Source organism: Pungitius pungitius, chromosome 21, assembly GCF_949316345.1.
Source record: "Pungitius pungitius chromosome 21, fPunPun2.1, whole genome shotgun sequence".
Lineage (NCBI taxonomy): Eukaryota > Metazoa > Chordata > Actinopteri > Perciformes > Gasterosteidae > Pungitius > Pungitius pungitius.
In genome coordinates, this window is record NC_084920.1 from 12,550,376 (window position 1) to 12,573,051 (window position 22,676).

Consider the following 22,676-nt stretch of genomic DNA (forward strand, 5'->3'; position numbering starts at 1 on the left):
CATATTATATATATATATATATATATATTTTTTTTTTTTGCTGTACTGCTCCCTCATTAAACACTGATGTGATTGACGCGCGCCACCATGCGTCATCTTGTGGTATTGCAACTGAATGTTTCGTCTCTTGCCTGAAAGTTTTGGCTGGTGCGCGTCAACAACGTACTTTACTAAAGCCCGGCTGGTCCCCAAGCAACACCCTGGGAGGATTAGGATGATAAGAGTAGCATGGCGTCGGTCGGCGTCCACAAATAGCCGCGTGGAGCGCGCACGCCTTTTCGACGCGGCTTTTCTGAGAGCCGAGAGTCCTCCGCTGAACTCCGGGGGTCACGTTAGGCGTTTCAGACGAGTCCTCCACCCACCCGGCGAGAGGTCACCGCTCCACCACCATCCGCAGACGGCCTGCTACCTCAGGTAAAGCCGCCGAGGCTAATAGGTGGCTAACGCTAACACTAGATGTGCGGTACTTAACGTCCTGGCCAACGTGTCTGATTTAGCCGTGTTAAATGAATGGCACGTCGACGGACGTCATGTTGCGTGCTGCGTCTGCTGTAGCACCGCTTTAGACACACGGAAGATGTGTGACAGACTACACTATTTAATATGCCCCTTACATGAACTGCTACCAGGTGGCATGCCACTGTGAGAAAATACATTTGATGGCGATCCAAGTGACTGTTATTTTAATTCCGTGGAACAAGTTAAGACACTCATTACGTGTTTCCCATCAGGTTTGCCTGGCAACCCCAGAATCGCAGTGTACAAATCTAAGCTAGCTTAAACGTAAATGACGTACATTTCTAGTCCACTGTGTGTCCGTGCGTCACAGCTATTTCGGCCGAATTGTAGGACGTAGTTTCTTGTATTGGATACTGTTTTCTGTTACTGGTCATGGAGCATTAGCTTGCGACTACAACCGATAGGACATGAAATTGAATAATATTCAAGCGGAAGTCGGCGGGGCTAACCGCCAGAGCGCGCGGCTGCAGCAGCCGAGTGTGACTATTATGCACGCTGGTTTAAACATCAAATGAAAGTCCACTCGCGTCCACCTTGTCACACCAATGGCACCTTTTTAAGAGCAGCCAGGCTTAGAGACATATTAAAGCACCAATAATCAATCTGCCACCTAGAGTAACTAAATGCACACTAAAATAACCCTTTTGTAAGCTTTTTTTCTTTTGCAGGTAGTTACCGTCAATCAGTTTTCATCAAATTGTAAGTATGCTTTTTTTGCATCCAGCTCATCTGTCTTCATGAGCATGGCGTCCAAAGGGACACCCTCCACCCCCCACAAACACACCAACAGGTTGGCCGAGGAGAGGTCGCCCTACCTGCTACAACACGCTCACAACCCAGTTGACTGGTGAAGAACCGATCGAGACACATTTCTGTAAAGCTGGTATGTTGTCGCAGGTAAACCAACGTCGCCCTTGTTTCAGGTATCCATGGGGACAAGACGCTTTTGACAGAGCAAAGAATGAAGACAAACCCATCTTTCTATCAGGTAGAAAGCGCTTCTCACCCCTGGCTGTATTGTGCATTTCATTCTGGGGCCTCCTCTCCCAGAATAAAGCTTTCAGTGAGGAAAATAAGAGAAACAACGCCGTGTAGATCGAACATTTACACATGGGATACAACGCTTTCACGCTGACTTGCAGTAGTTTTGCTTGTCCTTTTGGAAATGGCTCATATGATCGCGGTACATCTGTGTGACCCTCAGTGGGCTACTCAACGTGCCACTGGTGCCATGTCATGGAGAGGGAGTCTTTCGAAGACACGGAAATTGGCAAAATCCTCAGTGATAACTTTGTCTGCATCAAAGTGGACCGAGAGGAGAGACCTGATGTGGACAAGGTCTACATGACCTTTGTACAGGTGTGTGTGTGTGTGTGTGTTAGTCGTGTGCACACCACTTTGGGGTGTTCCTGCTCAAGCATTAGCACGTCCCGGCTGTTACTCTCTTGTGATATTTGCTTCCTGATGTCCACAGGCTACGAGCGGCGGCGGAGGTTGGCCCATGAGCGTGTGGCTGACCCCTGACCTCCGACCTTTCATTGGCGGCACCTACTTCCCTCCCACGGACCATGCCAGAAGACCCGGGCTCAAAACGGTTCTCAACCGAATCATTGAACAGGTAAAAGTTTCAACCCTGTTTAATCTGTACCCTGCTCCATTTTACAAGTGAGGGGGGGGGGTATTTAAAGATGAATTTACTCAAGAAATCAGCAAAATGAATTCGGGCCCATTAGCTATCTGTGGGTAGAAATAACCAGTCTTCAAACAGAGCACGTGTGCCTTCTGATCCCCAGTGGCAGAATAACCGCCCCGCTCTGGAGTCCACCGGAGCGAGGATCCTCGAAGAACTGAAGAAAGGCACGGTCGTGGCCGCCAAGCCAGGAGAGAGCCCCCCGCCGGCCCCGGATGTGGCCAAGCGCTGCTTCCAGCAGTTGGCGCACTCCTACGAGGAGGAGTACGGCGGCTTCAGAGACGCTCCCAAGTTCCCCACGCCAGGTACGCCCCCCCGCAGGAGCCGCCCTGGGAGCACGAGTCGGGCTTCTGCTGCCGCCGCCGCCGAGTACTCATCATGTGACTCTGTTTTCAGTGAATCTGATGTTCCTCATGTCTTACTGGTCTGTGAATCGCTCCACCTCGGAAGGGGTGGAGGCCCTCCGGATGGCTTTGCACACGCTCCGCATGATGGCGCTGGGCGGCATCCACGACCACGTGGCTCAGGTCTTAGACATTTTCTTTTTAAAAGAAACAATTTGGAGAATTTACAATCTGCCTCCATCACTGCTCTGTTAAACAATAAGTGAAATCAATATAATAGATAACAAGGGTTATCTCGTGTGAGGACATATTCTGTTCTGACAGGCCAGATACATTTGAACATTGTATTAGTGTGAAAAAGTTATGCTGCATTTCTCTTTATGTCCCTCTTCTGCAGGGTTTTCATCGCTACTCTACAGATTCCTCCTGGCATGTTCCCCACTTTGAGAAGATGTTGTACGACCAGGCCCAGCTGGCTGTAGCCTACATAACTGCCTCCCAGGTGTGTGTGTGTGTTCCTTATTGTTTATATGATTTTTCCCTCCATCATACGGTCTGCTGTAGTCAACAGTAGTTTTGAGACATTTAGTTTTTCTCCTGGGTAAATAATGACAGTGAAAGAGCCAATACACACATTTGTAAGGTTGTCAGTTTTTTTTTTCTTTCTTTTTTTCAATTATTACCAAAATAAAAAAGTTTCAAAGGGCCATTCGATTAGATTAAAACCCGATCTCCACTTGAATGAACCGTTTTGAATATGAGGCAGCACTATGAGCCGATATCTGAACTCTTCCAGGTATCCGGTGAGCAGCTCTTTGCAGACGTGGCTAAGGACATCCTGCTGTACGTCTCCAGAGACCTGAGTGACAACGTGAGTTACCTACCGAGTTATGTCAGTTAGTTTAGATTTTTTTTTAAGGATGCCTGGTTGAAGTACTTTCTTTTCCAGTCCATTAGTTGACCGTTATCACGCTCCCGGTTTGTAGAAACCTGACTGGATAACCAGAAGAACCCGCACTTAAACAAAGCAATATGCTGCTGTTGAGTGTACATGTTGTTCATTTCTTAATCTCTTGACCTCGCAGAACACAACAACAGAGGTAAAATGTTGTTGTTTACTTGCTGGGCTCCATTAAACAGATCCGTACTATCCCTTCAAGGGCAAGTCAATAAAACTTGAGCTGTCGAAAATGCTGCTTTTATTTGTATCTGCTGTACACTATAAATTCATGGGAAGATTATGTGTGTGTGTGTGTGTGTTGGCCTGTGAAAAGGTTTACAGTAAAGATTTTTGAATCGTATTTGTTTTTAGTTTCATCTCCAGTGCCGCACATCTTCTCCCACTGAGTAAAGCCACTGGGGGTCAGCAAACTCGCCCTTGGTGACTTTTTTTATTTTTTTTGTGTGTTCCCCTTTAATTAATGAGTCGACAGCATGAACGGAGCACGCGATTAATACCACACTCCTCATAATCGTTATATTCCCCGAGATTTATTATGTAATTATGCGGCAATGAATTAACGTCTCAAAGGTTATTCCCTGCAGACCGTGCGTGTGTCGGGATGTCCGCTCCGGCAGGGCTGTAAAAGATGCTCTGATCTCCCATGACGACTTTTATAATGAGGTTCTTCAGAGGTATTGATGTGCTGTCTCCGTGATGCAAGTCCTGAGAGGGGCCTCCGATGAGGTCCACAGCTGTCAGAACCTTCACAGGTGCTGATTGATTCCTTGATTAGTGTCACATTTGTCGTTTTGGGTCTTCACATTAACCGTTTCTTGTGAGCTGTTCAGTGAAAATTAAGTCCAGAGATGAAGAGTCATCATGTAGTTTATTTTATTTCTTTATTTTTGAGATTCATGTATTTTAATTTCACACCCCCGAAAAAACCCTGTTCCTGCTTCACTCAGCCGTTAGATGTGCAGCGCTGGAATACGCAGTTGAAACTTTAAAAACCAATTTACTTTATCCTTTACAATACACCCCATTACGGTCAAATATTGTTTTCTCCATCTTATATATGAACCATGTGACCACGGATTGTTTACGAAAGACCTCTGAGCAGGAAATGATTGAGTAAGCACCTGGTCCCCCCCCCTTCCCCCATCCCTCTCCACGCCTGTGACCCAGTCCGGAGGCTTCTACAGTGCCGAGGACGCCGACTCCGTCGCGGCGTCGGGGGGCCCGGAGAAGCGCGAGGGGGCGTTCTGTGTCTGGACCGCCTCAGAAGTGCGAGAGCTGCTGCCGGACGTGGTGGAGGGCGCCACGGGGGCCGCCACGCAGGCGGACATCTTCTCGCACCACTACGGGGTCAAGGAGCAAGGCAACGTCGCTCCGGAACAGGTCGGCTTGAGTGGCGCCGCGTCACATTGGTCCGTCCGACGGGCTCCACGTTTGAGTGATGTCAAATCCTTTTACATCACAACTGCCTCCCATCCCGTGATGCGTTTGTTGCCAGGACCCCCACGGCGAGCTGCAGGGCCAGAACGTGCTGATCGTGCGCTACTCGGTGGAGCTGACGGCCGCTCGCTTCGGCCTCCGCGCGGAGCGGGCCGAGGAGCTCCTGGCCGAGGCCCGGGGCAAAATGGCCACGGCGAGGGCGGGTCGGCCGCGCCCACATCTGGACACCAAGATGTTGGCCTCCTGGAACGGTGAGGCCCAGATGAGGGCGGGTTGTGAGGGGGGGGGCGTCATGTAGCAGGAAGACGCACACGTTGTTCTGTGTCTCTGTGCTGTTGCGTCTCTTGTTTTGTGTTGCTTCAGGGTCATTATGGTATTATCTTTTATTGAATATTGTATGACTTTTTATTTATTATTTATTTTTCAACTTTTTCTCTTGGCAGCTGTTTTGGGTCTCTAGTTGTTTGAGTCTATTTTGTAGTTGTTTTGGGACTGTTTGTTCTTTTTGGTTTTACCTCCATTTTATATTAGTGAGTCTGTTTGTGTCCCTTTGCAGCTGTTTTGCTGCTTTCTAGGTGTTCTTTGCGTAGTTTTAGCCATGTTGTGTCTTTGTGGTTGTTTGTCCCTTTTCGGGAGTCTCATAGCAGCTCTATTGCATCTTTCTAGTTGTTATTCCTTGTCCCCTTTAAAGATTCCTCATGGTCATTTTGAATCTCTTCCTGATACATAGGCTTATTAGTCACTTTGAGTGACAGAGGGGCTCCAGACACGTTAGGCCCGCTCAGGGATCCATCCTTGCCCCAATAACGATACTTTAATGGTAACTTGAGGCTTTACTTGACGGGCCAGCTCAGTTTAGTGTGAATGAATGTCGGCTCATGCTGAACGGGGCCTGCCGGTTCTGATCAGAGGGGGTTGCTTTTGGTTTCCCCTGTACATTTTTAATGGTTTATATTTTGAGTTGTGTGTCAACAACCAAAAACCTCCTTGAAGTTTGTCCATCTATTCTGCAGGATAAATAGGCTGAATAAATACGACACCTGGATGCTATTCACCCTTCTTGCCAGTTGACAAATCAACTGTGTGTGTGTGATTACACACACACACACACACACACACACACACACAGTAGTCAAACTATCTTGATAGATTTGCATTCGATTTGTCATCATCGTGATGCCAGTTTGGAGCCTCCTGAACATTGTTGGTCCATCACATTATCTCAAAGGTGATAATTTCTACAACACAAAGCTGAGGCGCGCGCGCACACACACACACACACACACACTGCAGCCAGCTCATTTTGCTCCAAGGGCTGACGTCTCGAGGCAGAGTTCGTTAAGGAGGAAATGATGTTCTGCGACACAGAGAACTTTCCAATTAGACGTGAGGCTCCCCTTCTCTTCTCTAATGAAGAAACCCTCTCCATTAATCACCTGTTCCCTGCCAACACTTTGAAGACCAGGCTGTGCAGTCAACCAGGCTTTGATACGCTACATGAAAGAGGAGTTCGTGGAAAAGGGGGGAGGAATGAATATAGAGCGGGAAGAGGGGAAACTTCAAAGCTTGGGGAGAAGTAACTGAGCGGGGAGCACCCACTTGAACCTGTGCCGACAGAAGACCCAATGTTTTAGGATGAGTCAAAGTCTTTTTATAATGAACGATTCCCTCACTACTCCCCCCTCAGGTCTCATGCTGTCAGCCTACGCCACTGTGGGCGCCGTGCTGGGGGACAAGGCCTTGCTGGAGAGGGCGGTGCGGGCGGGCAACTTCCTCAGGGAGCACCTATGGGACGCCGAGCGGCAGACGATCCTCAGGTCCTGTTACCGGGGAGACGAGATGGAGGTGCAGCAGATGTAAGCGAATGACCGCCGTGCGCTCGCACCACCCGGGTCACCCTGGGTCGACACATCATTCATGTGTTTAGAAACGACGCAATGCGTTGGTACATCTTTCTGTGACTTTCTTTCTGCACAAACAACGTTGTAAGTGTAACAACCTCCGAGCACTTTGTGCCGGGGGTCGGCTGGCTGTTTATGCTCAAACAGGAAACGAGGCTATTGGTTTGGAATCAGGTTATGGCAGGAAATCCGAGAACATGTTCCCATGCACTGCAGTAACCCGGTTAGTGTAAATCTGCATTTACATGTCGGTAATGAGATTCCTCCTCCAGCCTCCATCAAACCTCATTAGAGACGAGATGCGCCTGATTCTAAATGGATTATAGATAGCTGTCGAATGATATGGGATTTTTTGGACACAAGGCACATGGAGAGGAGAGGCTCTGTGGCGGGAGAGAATACGCAGGGTGGCATGCATTTTCATTTGAAAAGCGTCCTGATCAACCTTGATCAGAATTTAAATGTTTTCCTAGTGCTGTATTCATATTTTTTGTTTTGTTTTTAACCCAGCGCAAAGAGCCCTGATCATCTAGTGGTCTGTGGATCAGACTAAGCTAGAAGCCTGTGAACATAAACTCACACAGTAGACCGGGTGTGATGGGGTGTGAAATTCCACCGACTCAGCAGATTACATTTTAAAGTGCTACGCTACACTTTTGCCAAGACAGGGCGGCCTCCTTCCCGCAGATCTCGGCCCATTCAAGTGTCCGGCGCCGGCATGTAGAGCCCTCACGGGGCTCTGGTTTAGGGTCCGCCGCCTGTGGGGCGAACCCCTCCGTCATGGGGGCACGGCGGGTGCTGAGACCAAGTGAGGTAATAATGGAGGTGTTGGGGATATTCTCTCTGGAGCTGGATGTTCGCAACTCTTCTGGGACCAGTGGGACGCCGGTGATGTTCCGCTCGTCCTTGGCTCGAGTTGTCGACACGTTTGGTGGTACTGCATTGTGCTCATTAGGGATTCCTTGTTTGCTGGCCGGGTGCTTTTGTTTGGCTCAGCCGGTGCCAGCTGTAGAAACTGATGTGGTGAATTCCGTCGTGGAGGAGCAGTGGGAGTTCAACCGGTTTGTTCTACCTGACGACTGTTGAGCCCGTTTAAGACAAGCGAGAGAAAAATGAAATATTTTAGGTTTCATCGCACACAGAGAGCAAGTCGATGAGAAACGCAGGAATGCGAGTTGAATCCAAAGGTCTGCGCGTCACAGGAAAGAAGCATATTCATGATTAATGGCTCAAATAGGGAAATCTTACTGACTGTTTCTGTGTCATCTCTTCCCCTTTTCGCAGTTCTCCTAAATAAATAAATCTTTTATTTATTTATTATTAAAATTCAGAGTTTCTGCTGCCGGGTTAGGGTTAGGAGTTAACCCTATGGTGGGAGGGATTGTGGGGTGTACAAGAACCTTGATGTGCCTTGTTTTTGAGGTGTAGGTGTGATCGAGTTGTAAATCGCTTTCAATCAATGCTACTGTGACCAGGTTGTGAATTTGACTGTCTAAAAGCAGAATTTGAGGTGAACCGGAGGGTGAGAAAGTTTCCTGAGAGTGTCAGAGATGCAGATAAAGTGGGGGTCCTGGGGGGGGGGGGGGGGTTGGACGGTCCACAGGCGCTCGATACGGTGCAGGCAAGACACACTATAGTGTGCGCTTATGTAAATGTCTCATCCATGCCGAGCAAAGAGAATGCAGATGAGTGATTTCACTTTGAGAAAGATGCTGCAGGGAGACATTACACTCGGTCCTCCACGCGCATCATGATGAAGCCCCCGTACTGTCACAACTACTGGGGGCTTTTTATTATCCACGCCAATTCTTCTGGGCAGGGCACAAGAAGCTGAAACAGTAACCCGTCTCAACTGATCTATCGACTCATCGTTAGGGACGAGCGTCCTCCTTTATCGCTGACTCGCCGCCCCCCCCCCCCCCCCCTCTTTCTCTCGTCTCCAGATCTCCGCCTATCTCCGGCTTCCTCGACGACTACGCCTTCGTGGTCTGCGGCGCGCTGCACCTGTACGAGGCCACGCTGCAGACGGAGTGGCTGCAGTGGGCCGAGGAGCTGCAGCTCCGGCAGGACGCGCTGTTCTGGGACCAGCAGGGCGGGGGCTACTTCTGCAGCGATCCCAGCGACGGCACGGTCCTGCTGCAGCTCAAAGAGGGTGAGGGGAGGGAGGCTGAACACGCAGCCCTTAATTAATTAATTAATCAAAAAATACGACACAAGTCACATTAGACTTTACTTTGTTGATACGCTATTTTGTTTTTTTTTATTATTGGAACAAAAGCTTGAAAACGTGCAAATTATTTAAAGGGATGGCCTACATTGACAAATTGGTCTTATATAGGCCAATTTAGAATTGATGAATAAAATAGCTTTTCTGTAGCCTATGCCAATATAAGAAATAAAAACTCACTTCTTCCTGAGAATTCACAATAAATAATGTTACTGTGACCTTAGTGACCTTACTGGCCCCTATTTGAAGTGCTATTTGGTACTTTGGGGAAATACAAAAAAACAAACCTTAGACGTTGATTACCATGGCATCTGCTGAAGCTTTCAAACATTTGAGTCAGCTTTGAATGTGGTAGGTAGTGATTGAGTCCTTAGTTTGGAACGATTACACATTTTAAGCTGAAGACGGTGAGAAGAACCGTTAAGCCAGCATCAACGCCATCCCACTCTTAACGAATTCTGTGGCAATCCATCCAGTAGCTGTCGAGACATTTGTACCAAAAAAACAAATGTCCGCCTCATGGTGGTGCAAGAGATAAGCGCCGTCCACCATGATAATATGTCGGGATATTTCCGTACAGAAAGCGTATCATTCACCTGTATAAAATGAATGAGGCCTTGATGCTGCCGATGAGAGGTTTGGGGATGGATTGATTGACAGATGACGGATTAACGATGCCACTGGAGCATAACGCTGTGGCTTAGACAGGGATGGATAGCTCTGACAGATGAACAAATACAGAGTTTTAGGCCTGCAGACAGTTCATCAATATTAGCAAGGATGAGCGTGTGGATGGACTGATGAACAGGGAGTGGATAGAAGAGAGCACCCCCCCCCCCCTCACACACAGCCATCTCCCTCCAGTAAAGTGCAACTGTCTCTCACTCAAGCTGAACTTCTCCACCATTAAGCACTCAAAGCCTGATTTTGTGATTCTTCAGCTACTTTTATTGCCCGACATGTCAATCTGTCTCCCTTGGGACTCCATCTGGCAAACTGAAATCCACTTCCTGCCTTGTCTCAATAGCACCTTTATTTCATCCTGGATCCTTTTGTCTAAAAACTTTTATTTTCCTTCTTTTTTGACCTTTGGTTGCCCTTAAAACACCGCTTTGAGCTCAGTTGTTCGATACACCATGTGAATAAAAGGTATAAATAAGACAGTGGAATGGTAGTAAGTTAAATAAATGATGCAACCATTTTTATTATAAGTGGACTTTTTTTTTTAGTTTTTGATGAGGGAGGAAAGGATTGATGAGATATAAATAGAAATGGCTCTCCTTTATCTGCCGGGCCACTTGTTCAACTGATGGCTGCTGGCAGTTCAGAGAGGCGTTTACCTTTTGATCTGTCAGGCCAAAGTTTCCCATCTGGATCCAGGTGTTGGCAGCTTGTTTTTGGTTTTGTCTCCGAGCCACTCTAAAAGGGACCGTCTATTTTGATTCTCCCACCATTTTTCCCGTCCTCCTTTTTGACTCGGACTTTGACCTTTAGTGGCACAGAAGCCCGTCTACCCAGGACGACTGTTGGGCCTTATTCAGGGGAGAAAGCCCCCTTCAACCCAGGGCCTCTTCTCAGCCAGATGGAGCAAGTCAAGAGGTCCATCCCTGACCCGCCTAGTGGACAGAAATCACTGCCTCAAATGTTGACAAGTGTAGACATATCGCATGTTGATTGTGAAACTGCGATGGCCTCCAGGTAATTAATGTGCTTCTCTCTAATGGCCAACGGGGGGGGGCGACTCCTCTGATGGCAAAAAACATGTCACATTGTACAGAAGTCTATTTAAGCCAACTTTAAGCCCCAATTGAGCTGCAGACACACTGAATTAATTTTCTTAAAGTAAATGACAAGCGATCTTTAAGTTCTTTTCGTTTGGTGTTCATTTCATGCAGCAAAAGCGTTAACTATACACACAAATTCATTCCGTCACACATGCAACTTGTCATCCACAGTGCATGCATTGGGATAATCGAAGTAATACTGAACGCACTTCATGACTCACCACACTAACACTGATGTGTAAACTCTAAACTGAGTAGATTGTCAGGTGTAATGTCCCAGCTGTCACGGTGCGATATTTCTCCCTCCCAAAAAGGGAAGACTTCAGCCCTCATGTGCCTCTGACAGATAGCTCGCTGCAAGTGGTTGAGACAGGAGCGAGGGCGGGGGGGGGGGGAGCTAATAGTTGTTCTTGTTGGGAAGGGAGTGCTCGTCCGCGCGCGCCGTCACACCTGCATCGGCGTGTGTTTATCGGAGCTGACGTGTGAGAGGTTTCTCATCTGAGAGGATTGACTGCGCCATTATGGCGGCGGCGCTGAAGCCCATTAGTGACGCTGCGGCCGCGGCAGCGTGGACGCCTGTCACCGCAAGACGGATTACCCCAACCGCACTGCCTTCTACCGCCCCCCCCGCCGTACTCCCCTCTGTGTGTTTAGCTTTTTGGAGTATGGTTAAGATAATATATGGAATTTCCTCGCTGGCGGTTTATAGCTTTAAAAAAAAATGAAAATTTAAACGCTGCTTTGTATGTGCAAATATTTATTGTGGCTTTTTGCCATAAATGTGGATTCAGATGTAGCCCCACTTGACAGAAGTAAAGGAAATGGGATACGTGTGTGTGTGTAGAGACCCATGTTATGGTGATGTGTTTTTCAGGATTCTTTATCTACTTTATAGTGAACACTTTGGAACCCAGTAGTGCTTTCGGTGCAGTTTCTGGGTGACTAATGAGTCTGTTTATTTATGTGCGTGTGATTGTGTTTATTAGAAAACACTTTTCTGTTCTTTTTTTAAAGTTCTTTATTTCACAAGAAACAGCAGTAACAGTTTATTGTTAGAAATATGGAAGTGTTCTTGGAAGAGTCTTTTAATAGAAACAGCAGTCCACATGTGGTTGTTGTACCGTTTAGGCGTTTAGAAGGCAGTCTTGTCACCGTTGTTTGTGTGTAGATGACCTCGTTCCATGGGGCTCTTTAACAGAATAAATATGTGTGTATAGTGGAGATGCTCGCTCAGTATACAGCGCATGTTGAAGCGTCCTTGCCATGGGGCTCAAGGAGAGCTGAAACACACTAACCCTCGGTATGGGTTTACAAATGAGTGCTTGTCATGAAACGCACTGTATGCTCAATGGACACGACGGTTTCTAAGGAGGGTTCTCTGCTATTTTAATTATTTTCAATCTAAAATTGCAGTTTGACCTAAAACCTGGCTACCTTGTGTCTGCTATCGATGAGATTGTCTCGCTCTCTGTCTCTCTCACACACACACACACACACACTTACACATTGATAGACTCTGGCACCACAGCATTGCTGGCAAGCAGACACGCAGCAAGGTCACGGGTCATAAGAAGATCACCTGCAGGCACTCATTGGACACTGATAGGAGCTAAAGACGGATCACTTAACAGGGCTAAGCCATGAGGTCATCTGTTAGTCTCATCACACACCTCTCATAGACTGGCATGGTTATTTACTCAGGAGAAGTCAGGGATCATCATCGAGAACACATGTTCTGTGGCTGATTGTTATCCGCACACAACATAAAAAGAGGAAAGGAAAGCAGTAAACTGGCTTTGTTTTCTATTTGTTTTCTGTCAGAAACCCAATATTTGCCCAAACAGTGAGACGATTGAGGTAGCATTTGATCCATGTTCACAAAATGAATCAAATGTTCTATCCACCATGAGCCAATTGAGTAGCTACAGAGTAGTGGAGACCAAACCTGATCCTAAATGGTGTGGGAATATGTTGTCATATAAAAGGCAACTGTTGATGTGAATCTGCTTAATGTTTCGCGTTAGCCCAAGCTATAATAAGACGGAGATATATTTAAATTGTTGTTCCAGTTACACCAATCAATGCACATTAGGCCGTACAACTTGGCAAAGTAGATGGAAGGCAAACCAAACTTATCGGTCCCATTTTGAGTTAAGTCATGCCTTAACTAAGCAAATAGCGTTTCCCATTCCAAGTCTATTCACATAAATCACCGCGGTGACCCCTGCGCGATGCCGTATTGTTCTGAAGGCAGCTTATAGCAGAATATAACTCGAGTGGGTTTGTGTGTGTGTGTGTCCCTCCCGCAGATCAGGACGGCGCTGAGCCCAGCGCCAACTCCGTGTCGGCGTCCAATCTCCTGCGTCTGTCCCACTACTGCGGCCGGCTGGAGTGGCACCAGAGGTCCCAGCAGCTGCTGGCAGCGTTCTCCGACCGTCTGACCCGGGTGCCCATAGCGCTGCCTCAAATGGTCCAGGCCCTCATGGCCGAGCACTACAAGCTTCAACAGGTTAGTCTTCCACCCACCAACCGGCTCGCGGGGATTTACTGTATCGGGCCCACGCCTCGCGTGCCGTGCCGTTCAGGCGAAGCGTTTGAAGGCGATTGTATCCGGCCCGTCCCGAGCACAGTGGAGATAGAAATTACTGCCAAGAAGTGGACCAAACGATACACGGCAACTGCTCAAAAAGCTCAGCAAGAGGCTGGCCAAACCGCGAGCATCCCCACATTCTGTCTCACAGCGATTGGAAATAAACGTGCATTCAAGAAGCATCAGTAACCGTCGCATGTCTGAACAGAACCACCGCTGGGCTCGGATCTCTGATGACGGTTATGACTTCTAACTTGAGTCACAGGCTGAAAACACTGTGATACGAGTGGTGGAAAAGGAGGACCGTCAAAGGACAGTGGCATTGTCTCAGCTCGCCACATAATGCACACCATATCTTTTCATCCCCCCCCCCCCCCCCCAGTTACCTAATCGTATTTGAATTAGCATCACGCTCAGTTTGCCTGAAACCACGGAAACCTGCACAGAAGTGAATTCCACCCCCCAAAAGTTCAGGAGTGGGCTCACCGCGAGGAGGGTCGTGAGCTTTCTGTCAGCCATAAATGTCCCGCGGAGGACAATTCGGGGGGGCTACGGGGCGCGGCTAACAAGCTCTGGGGCGAGGCAGTCCCCGAGGAAACACCTGCCTCCGCTTGTTACTGCCGCGAATCCACCGCCGCTGCGTCACCTTTGCCCTCTTCTCTCGCTCTCTTCACTCATCTCGTTCACTCTCCGCCCGTCACTTTGTGTTTCTTTTTCTTTCTTTTTTTATTTAGATCGTGATCTGTGGCCAGAGGGATGCTCCGGACACCAGCAGTCTGCTAGCAGCGGTCCACTCCCTCTTTCTACCCCATAAGGTAAAAAGCGTGTGTGTGTGTGTGTGTGTGTGTGTGTGTGTGTTCCTGTGACGAAGCGATGCATCATCTTGACAAACCGACGTGTCATCAGAAACCAAAAGGCGCCCTGAAAGATCAAGTTGCAGCGCAAAGACGCGCGTTTCATCAAATCCAACATCAGCCCCTTTTTCTGAATACATTGCTTTTCAGTAGCAGCAGATTCCCAGTAACCTTTTATAACGGACACGATCACAGACGCACACAGATGCCGAGCTCGATGCCCGGGGTGTTGGCTGGTTTAGGTGTGGTTGTGTAAAGGTCGTCTCCTCCCCCCCCCCCCCGTGTATTAACATCCCAGTTATATCTCTCTTCATGCATCAGCTGACTTCACAGGCCCTCCTCACGTCCAGATGGTTGGTTCTTCTTCACTTCAGCTGTGTGTGTTTTGTTTGGCTTTGTATTCGTTGTTGGTTGCGTTACTCTCCGAAATGCTAGAGGGGCGCACAAAAAAGAAATGAAGGGTTGAATAGCCGCCGGGCGACACGATTTGCCTCCAAAATATAACCACAAATGAAGATTTTTAAGACGTCCTGTTTCTAAAGCATCTAAAAGCAAACCGATATTCTGTAGTGACGTCCACTTTTAAAGAGACCCCGTACTCTCAACTAGCGCCAGCTGCTATGCGACGTCATTTTGCACCGACTCACCGCTGTGAGAAGGACCTTCACAAGCTGCTGGTGCTCTTGGTGTCAGGGCATCAGGTAGGAGGCATCAATCATACCTCATCAGCCATATGGACAGACAACCTTTACATGTTTGAGTCAAAACTATTGCGCTACAAACCTTGAAAGGTAAAACTGACTTTTTTTTTTTTAAACTCAGGGTGCTCAGGGTTCATCGAGATTTTGACTTTTGCCGTCCTTGATAGACAGCCTCGCTGTTTATTGGAGCAGACCCCCTGAAGCAAAATTAGATCAGTGAATTAAAGCAGTGATTGCCCACCTTTCTGTTTCTCTCCTTCTCGCACACACACACACACACGCACACACACACACACACACTAAAATATAGATGAGTTGAGCAGTATCAGGCCTGCAGAGAGACAGAGACCAAGAAGAGGAGCCAGATAGAGCCTTTATCAGGATGGATCTATTATTAAAGGGGAGGTGTGCCGTGTGCTATCACACCCGGCTGAGACCAGTCCCATGCTGGGCCCTGTCACTGTCGGGCTAATCTCATGTTTGAGCAGTCCGTCTGGCCTTAGAAAAGGGTCTCCAGTTCAAATTGGTGTTCAATGCAATTCCAAGTTGTTATTTTAATTATTATTCCATCCAGCTGTTGTATGCATCAAATTCATCAAAGCGATGAGACCTCTGCTTGATTGAGGGCGTCACACACCCCCCCAGTAAAGGATGAAAAAAGGAGATGAGAGAGAGATGCACTGGTCTTTACCCCTGGGACCAATGACATGGTCAAGGTGAAAGAGACACACACTTAAAAATGGGGGACAGAAGCCAGAGAAGAGCCTTCTGAATAGGTCTGAGAGTGTGACGAGACAGATCCAGATTTAGTTCTAATGAGCCTCACGGAGTCTCAGAGGGAGCTGGAGAGAAAAGGAGACGGAGGAGAGAGTCTGTGTGCGCCTGTCCAGATGTGTGAACAGCTGGCACCGTGGCGGGACCAGCTATCCTGGACCGGACTGAGACGTGATGAGCTGGCACACACACACATGCACAAATATACAGATGCAGTGTGTCCACAAGCACTAGAGGCAACACGCAAACATATGCGCATACGAGGGGTGCAACACGTTGGATGAGATGAATTTAGCCGGCGATTAATTCCTGGTAGGAATCAGAAAATAGAGATGATGGATCAGATTATTTGAGGAAAAACCGAGGGAACGGGGAAGATAACGCAGCGCACGGTGGGAGCCACAAGGCTGGATCCTGTGGCCACTAAGGGATGTGGAAGGAGATAACTGGGGGGGGGGGGGGGGCAGAAGGGGAGAGTGAGCGAGGAGTGTGTCTCCGTGTTACCACGAGCGGGGAACAGCCCTCTTAATTGCGCTGAATGACGTGCTCGGAGCCCCAACTCCTGTTATTTACTATTTGACTTCACCACAGGACTGCGTGCTGCTCGCTCAACTCACCCCGGCACTTTTTGCTTGTTGTAATCAATCATTTTGAGTCGCAGCCAATCGTTTCCTGGATTGTAATTGAGAATAAATTGTGGCTTAATTTTTCTATTAAGCAGAAATGTAGCTTGATTAGAATTCAGTCGAGCGCCGTCGGGGTTCTGATGGGGGGTCAGAACACAATGCGGTTCTCTCCTGAGGTTGCGGTTTTTATTTCGGTGGGGGCGGGGAGGGGGGGGGACTTGAATGGGGGAAATTAGCTGTGGTGTAAAAGCCAATGTTACCATCTATAATACTTCTAATACTATTACCTTCTTTTTCCAGGATGACTAAGAATACATTTGTCACAAATTGCTTCTTCAAATACAAAGTACTACATTTTCTTGTATTATTGCTTCATCCTTCGGCCATGTGGTGAGAACAAACAGCTGCATTGTAGCCGATCCAATTTCAGTAATGGACCACAAAATTTCCGATTCTTGAAAAAATAATATTCTCACCACACACGAGATTTCCATCTGGTTTCCTCCTTCTCTTCAGTGATTTACAGTCACGCAGCGCACTTTTCTGTGTTCTCCGAGGTCGTTCTGGTCATAATGCATCTTGGCCGAAGCCTGGTTCAAAGTATAAATTCCTGCATGTGTGCCCCCCACCCCCCCCACCCCCAAGAGTGTTTGACAAGGATTCTAATTCCCGCTGTGGATTCCTCCGCATGTCAGCGCTGGTTAATAATCAGCCCTGTACTTTATTTATCTTTCTGCCCCCCTGAAACTACCAAAGAGAGCGCTCCCCGTCCGCGTGGTGCAATTTAAGCGTCAGGCCTCACAGAGTGACCTTAGGTTTTTTTTTTTCCTCTGGGGTGCACTTAAGTGAGGAAATGGAGCGGATGTGATGGGGGGGGGGAGTCATCCGCGCCGCGTTTCGAGGAGGACCACGAGATGCCGAGGAATATTCCAGGGGGAGGCAGAAACAGTTGTTTGGAGGCTTTAATAAACAACACTGGGGCGGGGGGGGGACTGTAAATGGACATGTTTTCTCCGCCTCGCTTGATCTCAAGCTTGGAGAGGAGGAGGAGGAGGCGGAGGGGGGGGATCTGTACAGAGCAGGATCACAGCCATCCGATCTCAGAGATCCTCAGCGACCTTTTGACCCTTTCGGCACTCCCAGCTTGCGCCCCCCCCCCCCCCTGTGTTCCCCCATCAAAGGCCGCTAATGCAGTGTTGTGTTCTGGGAAATGCCCTGCTGCTCCTCCACCTCCCTCCCTCCCTCCCTCCCGTTCACGCCCGTTGGCCCCTGAGATGCCTGCAGGTTTCTTGCTCGGTTTCACTCTAACCTTGTAACTTTTTGAGGAGTGGAGCCGGCTTTGATGTCACACACGCCACCGCTCTTTGCTGAGCTTCCTGTTTTTTGGAGCAGCTTGTGGCTCTTGACGCGGGAGCCCTGCACACGGCGCTCTCCCAGCAGCCATTTGGACTTGTTATAGCACGCAGGTGTAATTAATAAAATGAATGAAATGAAGGAATCGGTCCTATTTACCCGTAGAGCCCGCATGCAGGGCTCCTAAATGGAACGGGGCCCCAGTCGATCTGGTTTATTACATCTGCGTTCACATATCTAGTGTTGATTCAGTCAATCGCGCGGCGCGTGTGGTTTGGTTAACCTGCGTTCGCGGTGATTTATGTCACAGCGATGATCCCGTTGGCAGCTTGGGTCACATTCTGGCTGCCATTAAATCACCAGTTTGTTATTTTGTACCCTCATTTGGGGTCAGCTCTGAAATAATTATGAATATAAAACATAGTAAAGCACATAAACACAATGCAGGTGGAAAGCCAAACTGATAAAACTCAACCGGGATCGATCCGCTTTCCGAGGGGCCGAGTTTACTCCAAACTAAATGTCCCCTGTGCAGGTGCACCGCAAGATGCATTTAATAAATCACTCGGCTCTGTTCCACTGACGTCCCTGAAGATTGGACATTTGAATTGAAGAGAGGGGACAGGTCGGAAGACACATGAGGGACGTGTGTGTCTGTGTCTTCATTTGTTGTTTGTAAAGGGCCAATGAAAAAGGTGTTTGTAGTTGAATTTACGTATTATTAAGACATTTTCTTCATCGGTTTAGTTTTTTTTCAGTGGCAAACCACACAATCAAGTCACATGCCATATGACGTGCATAATGAGAGGACAGCTCATATGGGGTCCTAAGTTTGAGTTGGAAAGACAGACCCAAATTATTTCCACACCTCTCCGTGGGGCTTTTGTGCCGTGTATAGAATAATCCAGGATTACTATCATGTAAATAATACACATTTAATAAGTGCTGATGTAACACACATACACAAAAATGTGTATTTTGTTCGCAAAAATAATTTCATCAGGTTTCTGACCCTATGGGTTATATGGTCATAAATATTAGTCCGCATGCAAGTGCTCCTTTTCAGATGAATAATCATCAAAGAGAACACACACATAGTTGTGAGGAACAAGCAGAGTAATAATCCAGTGAATAATGAATGCCTGTCTTCTCCAAATCTGAAACCATGACCGATTTTGGATCAATCAATGGGATAAATAATGTCAACCTTAACAAATGAAGCCGGTGTGCGCGTGTGTGTGCTTCAGTTTCCTTTGGGTTACTTCCAGCCCAGGTGCGCTGTGTTCTTTGAACGCTCTGGCAGAATGAGAGAAGAAGAGCAGGAGAGAGAGGAGTCCTATACGTGTTGCCCAGTGTATGAAGGGATTAACCCAGTGGGAGTTTGATTGTGCTCTCATGTGTAGCCAACTGCACAGTCTGCTGAAGCTTCTCTCTCTCACACACACACACACACATTTCACAAATTCAAGACCACCGACTTTGCATTCATTTGATCACATTCACACATAATCTGTCTCCCATTTGCCCTCTTTATTTGTCGCACACCCACCCACCCCAGTGCGGTCACGCGGGGCCGACTACAGCGCTACCTTTGGGTTGACGGCGTGCTCTGGGCACGGAGGGACCGCATGAAGCCCACGGCCCAACAGAAGAGTCAGGACGGAGGAAGTGGTTAGCACCCGTCTCCATAGCAACGGTCATACAGTTATGACCATATTCCTCATCACATGCCTCGCCAGTCTTCTCCTGTGTGTGTGTGTGCGCGCGCGCGACAGAGTGAGCGTGTTAAAGCACTGAAAATGTCCCCACTAATCAGTTTGAACCCATAGTTTCCAGTGTTTCGTGTTATTTCTGCCCCGAGCTGCGTCCAGTGGTGTCGCTGCATCCCTGTGGAGAATAAGAGGAGATGGAGCAGCATCCCGCCGTCAGCCCCTAAGGAGGCCGTTTACCATGCATCACATTTAGTAATGTGGACAGAAAGAGGAGGGTCCCCAATAACCACAAATAACACGGTTAGCTGACTTCGGGCTCCAAGCGCACCCACATCCTTAGTAGCATTTTAAAGATGTCACCAGATGTCATGTTAACAGGGGACTTGTAAGTTTAGCAAGGCAGAAAGCTACTAAGCACAAAGCCGCTTATTATTATATCAATGGTCATTTCAGTCTGGACTGACAACGAAGCGATTTGACAGGCGGAGAAGGTTCGACTACTACAGAGGCGCGCCAAACTTCACCGCGCTGTTACGTACTCATTCTGTGGCTTCATTACGATTACGAGCAACACATGCAGTAAGAGTTGTCGTGGCATAGTTGTTAAGCTTTACGGTTTTAAGCAAGATGCTAAATTTGTTTGTGTGCAGAAAACACAGAAGGATCTACGGTCGGTCCCAAGTGCCACGGGGCAACCACGGCAGTAGCTCATGGCTGTGAAGGTGTGTGTGTGTGTGTAGCCCGAGGTGTATTGAAATGATGGATTTCCTGCGTTGTGTCTAGCTCTAAAGATCCATCACACTCAGTATTCAGCATCTGATGCATTCGGCTTGACCTTCGCTCTGCCATCCGTCAAACATGTCACCCTTCTCCAACCAAAGCTTCACCTGGGGCGAGGTGTGTCTCGGGAGATCTTTCCTCATCCTGTCTCCCCCGCCTCTCTCCCCCGTCGCATCACCTCGGTCTGTGCCTGATGTTGACGTTGTTATTTCTCGCTCCGCTGTGAACCAGGGGTGTAGGCGGGCCAGGAGGAAGTGACACGTGCTTGACGGGACGCTGCCTTGGGGACAAACGGGGCTTCGACGTCTCGCTCCGCTGCCTGTCCAACAGCACCAACGCACACACACACACACACACACACACACGTTTTAGCCAATACAGAGACTTGAAAGGCCAATACCGGAGCAGCCGTCAAGGTTGAGGGCCATTTGGGAACCACTTCTGCAGGGACACGTGAATCGCATATCCATCCACACGCCACTGTCTCCCTCCAGTTGTAGTCATCGGGCCGTGGCAGTGGAAGCGATTCACAACTGGGATCCACCCTGCGCTGAGAGAAGTGGATGCTCCACAGAATGGTCCTGGTAGTGGAGAAGATAATGCGATAGATGTCAGCCCAGGGTGGAAGTTTGTGTGTGTGTGTGTGTGTGTGTGTGTGGGCCATCAGTTGAAAGGGACTGTGAATCGTTAGCTTGACAGGAAATGACTAGCATTAGCATTTTCAGCTAGCTATAGCTACAGCTAACTGTCACTCCATATGCTGTATGTCTAAAGGTATGTTATCAAGCTGCTGGGTCTTGTTTCCATCAAGAACGTCATTGGACAACTGTCTCAGACCTGGTAGTGATATCTGTTAATGTGTGTCACTTAATGTTTCTTCCATTATACTAAGAAGGCGAATTTAGCTAGCTAATTTTTCTGGAAAATAAAACAAGCTGATTGATGAATACAAAAGTCAAATCCTTTATATACATTATACTTTATTAAGTAACTTGCAGTAATATTTTATTTACTTCACAGTTTTTATTATTATTATTATTATTTTTATTCAAACTTTTTTTGTGTATGGATGGAAATCCAGTTCTTGGACTATGGATGATTGAGTTGTAAAAGGTTCATGGATCATTGGTTTGGTGCCCTGACCAATGTGATTTTCAAATATTCTTTACAGAAAAAGCTAAATAATATCATCTCGAAGTGTTGTGAGTAAAGCATATAATTAGCCACTACTTTGAAGAATGTAACCGAATGAAGTGTAACAAATGTGTTACCAGTTACCCAGAAGTCAATTTAATCAATTCAATATTATTTGACATATAGATCTTTCTAACCGTCCTCACTCTCTCCCCGGCAGCTCCTGGTGCACACCGACGGCGATGCGGACGGATTCCTGCGCGAGCGGCTGCCCGTCCTCTCCTCCATGTCCCGGCGAGGGGGCGTGGCCACCGCTTACGTCTGCCAGGACTTCACCTGTTCCCCCCCCGTCACCGACCCCCAGGAACTACGCAGGCTACTGCTGGACGGAAGCCCGGAGAGACGGGCAGAGTGACCCCTCAGAACTGTCCCCGCGAGGGCTGTGCGCTTCGCAGAGCGCTCTCTGGCCCGTGGACTACGCATGTCAACGTGCTACATTGGTAGAAAACAATACAGTACCACGAGGTCACTTGGACTTCTGTTCCTCAATCCAAACTCCCACTTTAGCAGTAAAATACCAGCTAGTTTTTACCTCCTATGTGGCTTTTTAGAGACCTTCGTTCAGTGGAGCCATATTCCAATTCAGGTATCTAAATATCCTTAATGTAAAGAAATATGTAAAGATATATGTACAGCAACAGCGACGGTCTACTGAGAATATATTCAACACATGTCCAAAAATCCTTGTGTTGCCCCCGGAGTCTACAGACACGAGCACTTGGAAAAGCTGTGTGTGTGTGTGTGTGTCAAAAGGAATCAAGGTTGGTTAGCCGGTTTGTATGCGTACATGCGCATCAATTTCGAAAGTTTCAGTGTGCATTTGATTTCAATCTCGAAGCAACGTCACAGTGAAGGAGGCGCTCTCCCAGGATCCCCCCCCCGTCCACCATCTGCTCCCCCCCCCCCCTCGCTGTCTCGGAGTCAGCGTTGGAGAGGACTCCTCTCCGCTGCTGCAGAGACTTGGGTCTCGTGGCTTTTCTCTGGAGCTTTACTGCAATGCACAGCATGTATACGCACTGCCCTGAATAATAAATGGATTTCTCCCTTTAATGCGGTGCCGGTACATTTCTTGAAATGGATGCTTCTTTTCTGTTTGCAGTTCGGATCCTCTGGGTGTCTTGGAGCGGCGGCTTTAGTGCGATTACTCAAACACACTGTTTTAAGGCACGTGTTGAATATCTTGTTGTACATGCTGTTTCTTTCTTCCCTGCATGAAGGTAGCGTAAACA

At 48.0% G+C, this 22,676-nt stretch overlaps 1 protein-coding gene across 2 annotated transcripts; it reads left to right on the top strand.

Annotated features, from left to right (window-relative positions):
- Positions 1-39: 39 nt before the first annotated feature.
- spata20 (spermatogenesis associated 20) lies at positions 40-22,563 on the top strand. Of its 2 annotated transcripts, none has more exons than XM_037464103.2 (16): positions 40-414; positions 1,244-1,366; positions 1,443-1,507; positions 1,724-1,878; positions 1,994-2,137; positions 2,313-2,514; positions 2,606-2,736; positions 2,951-3,055; positions 3,350-3,424; positions 4,682-4,894; positions 5,010-5,202; positions 6,639-6,807; positions 8,796-9,004; positions 13,173-13,372; positions 14,188-14,268; positions 21,608-22,562. In XM_037464103.2, the coding sequence occupies exons 1-16, from the start codon at positions 116-118 to the stop codon at positions 21,800-21,802; spliced, it is 2,559 nt and encodes an 852-aa protein (XP_037320000.2). In that variant the 5' UTR covers positions 40-115; the 3' UTR covers positions 21,803-22,562. The 2 variants fall into 2 exon arrangements, with proteins under 2 accessions (XP_037320000.2, XP_037320001.2); XM_037464104.2 differs by having other exon boundaries at positions 134-414; positions 1,188-1,366; positions 21,608-22,563.
- Positions 22,564-22,676: the final 113 nt, after the last annotated feature.